Source organism: Gracilinanus agilis, chromosome 1 (genome assembly GCF_016433145.1).
Source record: "Gracilinanus agilis isolate LMUSP501 chromosome 1, AgileGrace, whole genome shotgun sequence".
Classification (NCBI taxonomy): domain Eukaryota; kingdom Metazoa; phylum Chordata; class Mammalia; order Didelphimorphia; family Didelphidae; genus Gracilinanus; species Gracilinanus agilis.
Genome location: NC_058130.1, coordinates 725,295,591 through 725,305,351, shown reverse-complemented (window position 1 = coordinate 725,305,351; position 9,761 = coordinate 725,295,591). Strand labels below are relative to the sequence as shown.

At 42.4% G+C, this 9,761-nt stretch overlaps 1 protein-coding gene across 1 annotated transcript in view; it reads right to left on the bottom strand.

Moving 5' to 3' along the window:
- The window catches only part of DDA1 (DET1 and DDB1 associated 1), a 29,982-nt gene extending 29,717 nt beyond the window's left edge, over positions 1-265 (bottom strand). The window contains exon 1 of the mRNA XM_044658589.1: positions 205-265. Within this exon, the coding sequence (XP_044514524.1) occupies positions 205-207 (3 nt within the window). The 5' untranslated portion in view covers positions 208-265. The remainder of the gene's footprint in view (positions 1-204) is intronic.
- Positions 266-9,761: the final 9,496 nt, after the last annotated feature.

Below are 9,761 nucleotides of genomic sequence, written 5' to 3'. Positions count from 1 at the left end.
CGACAATGAGAGGAGGGGGAGGGGTGGGGGAGGGGCGACAATGGTCTAGGGGAGGGACCCACGGCAGCGCCGGCCCGATTCGAGGGCTGCGACCAGGGGATGGTCAGCAGCGACTCCCCAGCCTCCCGAGCACGGGTCCGAGCCGTCCCCGCGGGCAGGACGCCATTTTGTGGGGCAGAAATGGGTTCGGGGAGCGGAACCTACCATTTTTTCCTCCCTCTTCCTCAGCTACCGCCACCGCTGCCGCCGCAGAACAACTTCCAGCTCGACGCTGTCCAACGTGACGCTGCCGTCACCGATTGGTCAGAGGTTACCCCACCCCGGAGGCTTGAGGACGTTTCGTCCATCCCCATTGGCTGATACCGAAACTACTCCATGCTTATTGGCTGAAATGGAGAGCCCGCCCACCCAAAACGCAGTCGTGCTTGGTTGAAGGCGCAAAAAACCCCGCCCGGGACTTTGAGCGAACAGGACTCCGGAAATGGACGGAGGAAAGGAGGAGGGACGGAGAGAAGGAAAGGGGCTCGCCTTAGAGCCTCATGGGAGTTGTAGTTTGGAGTTCGAAGAAGTGTGCTGCAAGGGAGGTTTATGTGCATGGTGACATAGATCAACAAAACATAACAATCATCAGTAGCTCAACAGGCATTTATGTCGCGCTTATGCGCCAGGCACAGTGCTGGACATATAAAGTGAAACAGTTCCTATCTTCAAAGAATCGACATTACTTTGGGTGGGTAAATACGAAATAGATACCAAATGAATGCGAGGAAAGGGGTAGGAACTAGAAGCTAGATGTGATTGGGATTCAGGAAAGGCTTCCTGAAGAAGGCAAGGTGGCAGTCTGAAAGAAAAAAAGCAAGGAGGCTGAGGAGAGAAGGAAGGGATTGAAGGGCTGACTGTGGTTGCATGAGAATGAGGAACCGTAAAAAGGCTAATCTGGCTGGATTTAGTGAATCCATCAATTAGAGAAATTATTAAGGCTTAGTAAGGGCCAAGTGCTGACAATACTTCATCACTCTAGTCCCTTTCAACCTTTCTAGGCATCTTACCATAGAGTCACAATGCCCTCCTTGCTGGTCCTAGATACAAAGAAAAAGCACGGTCTTTGCCTACAAGGAGCTTCCATTCTAAGGGAGGGGACAGACAACAATCACATAAATAGATATGATGAGAAACATATACAGAGTATGGATACATGCTAACCTTAGAAGGGAAGGCAATAACAGCCAGGAATTCTGAGAAAAGCCTCCTACAAAGGGCAGCATTGGAGCTGAGTCTGAGGAAGCCAGGGATTAGGGAGGGAGGAAGGGAAGGAGAGGAAGGAGAAAGAACATTCCAGACCTGAAGAGATCCTGGTACAAAGACAGAGAGATGGGAAAATTGTGGTGAAGAACATCAAATGGGCCAGTATGGCTGGATTATAGAGTGCATGGAGGGATGAATTAGTAAAAAGACAGGAAGGACAGTAGGGACCAAGTTGTGAAGAGCCTTAAATGCCAAGCACAACTGATGGAGTGGGCAGTGATAGAAGTGGGACCCTCATGTTCTGGAATCTTGTATTTTTTCACCAGTTAGCACTAATTCAGCATTAATTTCAAAATCTGTATTACGAATCATTTAACTTGTGTATTATTAATCACTTATGTTGGTCTTGTACTATTCTGTATTTACCTTAGTTTTGTACTATTGTCCATTATTAATTACCTGTGTTGGTCTTGTATTGTTCTGTATTTATATTAAGTTCTTTATTGTTGTATATCATTAATCACCTGCAGATGTCTTATACTGCTCTGTACCCTCCCTAAATAAGGGCATTCCAGGAAGGTAGAGAGACCCCTCCTACACAAACAAATGATGGCAAATAGGACAATGGAAGAGACATAAGACATGCACAGTAAATACTCTGGCACTCCAGGGGAGCCCTCCCAAACCTGCTCATATTCTTTATTCAGTTTTTGGTATACTTAAGTTCATCTATGACATGTCAGACTCAAAAACACACCTCTTCCTGGTCTTGTACCCTTTCTCCTCTACTCCTATTTCCAAGGTTTTCTGCCTGGAACAACCCAGAATGCACAGGGGTGGGCTATTTTGGAAGAAAGGTAGAGATTTCCCTGGAATGGGAGATGACAAGCCTCCAGACCCTGGATAAATATGTAAACCAAGGGGCAGCTAGTGGATTGAGAGACAGGAGTTCTCAGATTCAAATTTGCTCTCAGACACGTCCTAGCTGTGACCCTGGGCAAGTCACTTAACTCCCATTGCCTAGCCCTTACTGCTCTTCTGCCTTGAAACCAATACACAGAATTGATTCTACACCAGAAAGTAAGGGTTTATATATATATATATATCTCCAAATCCTGATCCAGCTCAGTCCATTCCATTATCCCTTAGGATATTCTATCAGATATTGGGCCATTCCATCAGCATAGGCTATTTCACTGCTTTAAAAATTTCTTCTTTCAATAAATACTTTTATACCTCTGAAAGAACCAAGTTTTGAGCCTCCATATATTCTGCCATCCAGTAACAATGGCTTCTTTGGTGTTCCTGGAACAAGACACTCTTACCTCCAACACTGAACATTTTCACTGGTTGTTCCCTATTTTTGGAATGCTGCTCAGCTCTACCTTGGAGGTTTCCTAGCTTCCTTTAAGTCTCGATAAAGTCCCACTTTCTGCAAAAAGCCTTTCCCAGGCCTTCTTACTCTTAGTTCCTTCCCTCTGAAATGACTCCCAAATTATCAACTTTATCTTAGTTGTTTACATGTTGTCTCTTCCATTAGAACATGAGCTCCTTCAAGACAGGTAGTTTGTCTGTCTTTGTATTGCTAACCCTGGCACATAGTAGACTTCAACAAACTCCATTTCACTTTTCTTGCTTTGATTTTGTGTGATCCTAGAGATAATAGGGAATCACTGAAATTTATTGGATGGAGGAGGGGGTGTGACATGCTTTGGAAAATCACATGGGCAACTGGGTGAAGAATGGCATGGATTGGTCAAAACCTTCAGGCTGGAAAAGCCAATCAATAAAGAGGCTAACTACAATAGTTCAGGCAAGAGGCACTGAGAATCTGAACTAGGGCAGTGGGTGTGAGTGAAGAGAAGGGAACATACATAAGAGATTTTGTAGAGAAAAAAAATCACAAGATTGTCACCTGATTAGATATGTACAGTGAATGAGGGGAGTCAAGTATGAGAGCAAAGCTTTGCATTTGGATCAATGGAAGGATGGCCTTTAACAGTGATAAGAAAGCCTGGAAGGACAGTTTATAGAAAAAAATTAGTTCTATAGCGCCACCCCCAATTTATTAACCTATTTATACCTTTTAACTCAGCTATGCTACTTCTTAACCTATACCCCAAAGGGCTCAAAGAAAAAGAGTCTATATATACAAAGATATTTATAGCCATTCTTATAATAATAACCCCAAATTGAAAACTAAGAGATCTTCCTCTAGTGGGAAATAGCTAGACAAAACTATGGTTCATAAATGTAATGCAATATTATTGTGCCATAAGAAATGAAAAAAAAAGGACAGTTTTAGAGGAAATTAAGAAGAACTGATAGAAAGTGAAGTGTGCAGAAAAAAGAACAATTTATATAATAACAACATTACAGAGAAAAACAACTTGAAAAACTTTAGAACTCTATTAATGGGGGGCAGCTGAGGTAGCTCAGTAGACAGAGACAGGTCTAGAGACAGGAGTTCCTAGGTTCAAATTTGGCCTCAGACACTTCCCAGCTGTGTGACCCTGGGCAAGTCACTTGACCCCCATTACCTAGCCCTTACCACTCTTCTGCCTTGGAACCAATACACAATATTGATTCTAAGACAGAAAGTAATGGTTTTTTTAAAAAAGACTATTAACCCAATGATAAACCCACCTGTTCAGAAGACTGTATATGAAACTGTATACTCACTTCTGACCAGAGAGATAAACTTAAAATTCAGAGATACATTTTCAGGTGAAATCCATATAGGAATTTGTTTTGTTGGACTATACATGTACTGTGTTGAAGTTTTGTTTCATTTTGCTCAATGGGAAAGCAGCAAGAAGGATCAGATGTTTTTTAAAGATAAATTCTGCTTTAGAAATGTTGAGTTTGAAGCATCTAGTTTGAAATGATGATGACTGAGTCTAGGGGATGGATATATTGATATTATATATTGATATATTGATCTGAGATCCATGTACATAATGATGCCAATTGAACCCCAGGGAGCTGATGAGATCATTAAATGAGATATAGAGAGGAAGAAGGACAGAGCCTTGGGATCTACTCAGTTAGTGGACATGATATGAATGAAGCATCAGTGAAAGAGAATGAGGAACAGGCAGTCAGAAGAGAGAAGGCGTACTGTCATAAAAACTCAAACAGGATCAAGCAGAAGGAGGAGGAAGAGAAAAAGACCATCACATTCAAATGAGATATCACTGATAACTTTGGGGAGGGTCATTAAGTAATGAATTCAGGAACGAGGTGGCAAAGGATTGAGGAAAATCAAACAATTCCTGCTCTCAAAGTGTGCATTCTAATGAAGGAAGCCATGTGAATATCTAGACACATATATGATATATACAGAGTAGATGGAAGGTAATCTGAAAAGGGGAGGATTTATCAGCTAGAGCAGGGGTCGGCAACATATGGCTCTCAAGCCATATCTGGCTCTTTTGAGGGCCAGATATGGCTCTTTCTGCAGGAGCCATAAAGTCAATTTTTTTTCAGGCGCTGTTACAGGAGCCACACTGTGAGCACTGTATGGCTCTCACGAAATTACATTTTAAAAAATGTGGCATTTGGCTCTCACTGCCAAAAAGGTTGCCAACCCCTGAGCTTGAGGGACCAAGAAACAAAGTGAGATTAGAATTAAATTTCGAAAAGAGCCAGAGAAATTGAAAGATGAAGGAAAGGAGGCAGTAGGAGGAGCCTCTGCTATAGGCTATTTTCCAGAAGAAAAATTAAAGCAGTGCTAGATTTGTAAAATGTGTACCCTAGGTAAGTCATTTCCCTTTTTTGGCCCTTATTTCCATCTGTAAAATGAGAAAATGAGTGAAAGAATGAATGAAGCCTTTATTAAGTCCTATGTGCAAAACACTGTGCTAAGCTCTGGGAATGCAAATAGAAAAGTCAGACAGTCTCTGCTCTCAAGGAGCTCACAGTCTAGTAGGGGAGATAAGACATTTAGGAGGTTTCAGCTGCCAGTCTGATGGAAAGGTCCTGGGGTTCTCAAAAACAAAGCAGATGTTGATGCCTCTTCTATAATGTCATTTCTACTGATAAAATCCCCTCCATTTCTGCTGTTGAACCATCTGACAGTGCCAAGGTCTTGGATGACAAGATCTTCCTTTTCTGGCTTTTGTAGCTGTGACTGGAGCCTTGTAGAGCACATCCAGGCTACATCTCCCAGAGTTTGCTTCCTAGAAGGATGTCCAGTGGGCTGGAAGACTTGCTATTCCCAAGGCTCTTGGGTTCAGGGCCCTGGGCTTTCTCCATCAGAGGCTGAAGGGAGATGGTTGTCAAAATGGTGAGGTGAGGTTTGACTTGCCTGGCACACGCTGCCTCCCATCTCTTCTTCAGGGGGCCTTGCCGCTTCAGCTAGGTTGGCTTGCCTGCCCTGTATGTGGTAGCTGGTTGAGAACTGGTGTGGATGTCTGGTCCTCTCTTAACAGGAATTTCTTTCCCAGATGATGGTCAAGGAGACTGGGCTTGTAAGCAAAAATGGTGATCTGGAAGGTGCTGCCATTCTCAGGACTCCTATGCTTGCTGCTGGTAATGATGAAAATGAACCTCCTCTTCACAACAGTTTCTCCTCAGTGATGGCTGTGGGAGTTAGGCCAGAAGCAGATCTGGTGATTTTAGGACAGCCAAGTTCCCAAGGTACCTTCCCAATCTAACTGCCTACCAATGAAAGCTTCACATAAAGACTAGTGGAGTACCTCCTAAGGAGCTCAGTCTACTTCCTGCTCTTATTGTTGCAGAATTTTTCCTTGGGTCTTCTGGTAATCTGCTCCTCTCTACATCTACCCATTGTACCTAGCAAACACATCTGATCCCTCTTCCATATGTTTTTTTTTTTAGGTGTGGTTGTTTTAAATTTTATTTTTTTTAGAAATTTTTTTCCATGGTTACATGATTCATGTTCTTACTCTCTCTCCCCCCAAGCCCCCCCCCATAGCTGACACGAATTTCCCCTGGTTTCTTCATGTGTCATTGATCAAGAACTGTTGCCATATTATTGATAGTTATACTAGGGTGATCGTTTAGATTTTACTTCCCAAATCATGTCTGCATCAACCCATGTTGTTTTTCTTCTGTTTCCACTCCTGTAGTTCTTCCTCTGAATGTGGGTAGCGTTCTTTTCCATAAATCCCTCAGAATTGTCCTGGGTCATTGCATTGCTGCCAGTACAGAAGTCCATTACATTCGGTTGTACCACAGTGGATCAGTCTCTGTGTATAATGTTCTCCTGGCTCTGCTCCTTTCACTCTGCATCAATTCCTGGAGGTCTTTCCAGTTCACATGGACTTCCTCCAGTTTATTATTCCTTTGAGCACAATAGTATTCTATCACCAGCATAACCACAATTTGTTCAGCCATTCCCCAATTGAAGGGCAGACCCTCATTTTCCAGTTTTTTGCTACCACAAAGAGGGCGGCTATAGTTTTGTACATGTCTTTCTTCCTATGATCTCTTTGGCGTACAAACCCCACAATGGTATGGCTGGATCAAAGGGCAGGCAATCTTTTAGCACTCTTTGGGCATACCCTCTTCCATATGTTAACCTTTCCTATACTTGCAGATAGATCATCATCCCTAAGTATTTTCTTCTCTAGACTCAATCTCCCTAGTCCTTCAAACAATCCTCTCATGGTATGAGCTTGAGCTTTCTCACCATCCTGGTTGCTTTGTTCTGGACACATTCTAAGCTTTCCTAAAATGTGAAACTTGGAGAACTAAAAACTTCACTCCATTTGCTGTTTGACCAAGGCAGAGAAAAATCAAGGCTATGGCTTCTTCATTCACCATCTTTGAATCACCAGATCATTGTATTTATACCTCTCTTGTAGCCTTTATCTCATGATGCCTTTTGGTATAAAGTTGTGCACATATCTTAATCACTATGCCTTTTGGTATAAAGTTGTGCACATATCTTAATCACTATTTGTCAATGCCATTTATATCTCCCCCACAGCCTCACAGAAGCCTGAGGTCAGTATCTGGGTGTTTCAGGAATGGATTCCTCATATTGGTGCTGGTCTTAATGTGGATACCCAATTGCCTTAGCCTTACTGCTCAGAACCCTCAAGCTCAAGATATTCACCAGCCTCAGACTCCCCACTAGCAGAGATTACAGGCAGGTACCTGGCCTACTCCTTAAATGCCCTCTCATCTGAACCACTAAAAGGGCCCCCTAATCAGCTTCTCTGCCTTTAGGGTCTCCTCCAATCCATCCTGCACAAACCACCAATCATTTTCCTAACGTCAAGCTCTGATTATCCCCCTTTTGGCTTCAAATATTTTTTATGAGACCCTACAGGATAAATTCAAAGTCAGTTGGCATTCAAGGTCCTCCAGAATAGGACTCCAGCCTAAAGCTTCAGTTTTCTCTCATGACACTCTGCACTCCAGACAAACTGACAACACACTAGTTCCTAAACATATCCTGTGACTTCCCTCTTCTGTGTGTTTGCTCATCCTTATCTCTATGTCTGAAATGCACTGTGCACCCTCACCTCTATCTGTTGATAAATATATCTACCTATTCTCAAAGTCTTCAGTGAATCCCTGGTGAGAAGTTACTTTTCCTTCTTCAGTATATTTCTAGTCCTTTTATGCCCTAGTGATTCTATGACTTGAAAATATCTTTAGTTATCTCTTCTCACCTTCACTACAGGTCAACCCCTTCTATGACCCACTTACTACTTGAGTAATATTCCTTATGCACTGTTATGATCATGTCAGAAATCTTTAGTCACTTTCCACTATATTCTGAATAAAGTTGAAACTCCTTATTTTTGGTATTTAAGGTCACCTAGCACCTGGTTCCAACTTGCCCTGAAAATTCTCCCTTTCAATAGTTTACATTCCAACACACAAAATGCAACTCAGATGCTACTTATTCCATGATAACTTCCCTGAAACCCATCTCCCCCTGATCAAAGTGAACACTTCCTCCTTGAATTTCTTATAACACTTAGCCTGGTGGCTCTGGTTTTATGGAATTCAAACTTAAATCACAGTGATTTCCAACTCCTTCATTAGCTGATAAACTGCCTTAAGGACTGAGATAGTGTCATTTGTGATTTTGACTTCTAGTGCCTGGCAAAATGCCTTGCATGTATCACAAAAACCAGAGTTGGAAAAGGCCTTGGAGGCCATCCAGTCTATTCTATACCTGAACAAGAATCCACTTCACAACATACCCAACAAGTAGTCACTTGTAGTCTTTCCTTAAAATTCAGAAGGGAAATGAATCCCATTACCTCCTGAGGCATGCAATTCTACTTTTGCATGGCTCCTCATTGCTAAGAAATTTTTCCTTACATAGAGGATAAACTTGCCTTTGCAACTTCTACCCTTTGTTCCTGGATCATTAGTACTACCTTCTGACCATCCTCTAGTTTCTAAAATGACCACTTTCTTCCCATCCTCAGTCTCTTTTGCTAGTTCTTCATCCTAGTCTACTAACTAAAGGGATCCCCCAAGGCTCTTCCTTGAACCATTTTCTCATCTCTATCTATATTATTTTACTTGGTGATCTCATCAGCTCTCCTGATTTGATTATCATCTCTCTGCAAATGACTCTCAGATCTAACTCTCTCTTGACCTCCAGGAAAGATTTCTCATCTTCAACTACTTATTGGACATCTAAATCCAGAAGCTCTATAGACATCTTAAACTCAATACATCCAAAACTGAATTATCTCCTCCTCAAAAAAAAGTTCCCCTTTACTAACTTTCCTGTGTAAAAGGGGAAAATGGGAAGGTTATGGTTGGACTGGATATTTAAAGTTTGGTCGTCAGGGATAGATTACTCAATTCCAAAATAAAAGAGACCCAAGTCAGGATGACTTTTATGATGATTTATTTACAATTAGGAAATTTGAAGGTAGGGAAAATGGGAGAGAAAAACTCTGGCCTGGACCTAAAGTCCAAACCAGGGAGGCTTAGGAAGCCCCAGCAGAGGGGGCACAGAGGTTAATTAAACAAGGCTTCTAGCCACAAGGCCTCCTCTAAGAAAAGAAGCCTCCTTGAGGTTAGAGCCTCCAGAAACGCCAAGGGAAGAGAAAGAGAGTCAGCCTAACTTACTGACGTGATAATTCAAAGGGAAGCAGTCTGAGGTCTCACCTGAGCTCCTTCAATTTTTGATTTGTCACTTACTATCACAGGTGGGTCACAGACCTCCCCCTCCCCACTTAATTCTTTTTTTTTTTTTTTAAACCATCTTGGAGTCAATACTGTGTATTGGTTCCAAGGCAGAGGAGTGGTAAGGGCTAGGCAATGGGGGTTAAGTGACTTGCCCAGGGTCACACAGCTGGGAAGTGTCTGAGGTCATATTTGAATCTAGGACCTCCCATTTCTAGGTCTGGTTCTCAATCCACTGAGCTATGTAGCTGCCCCCTCCCCACTTAATTCTAAGTTGGGTGGGGTGACATTATTCCTGGTGGCTAAAGTCTAAAGAATGAATGAGGGCAAACTAATTCCATTTATACACTTGTTACTGTGGAGGGTATCACTATCCTCCTAGCCAC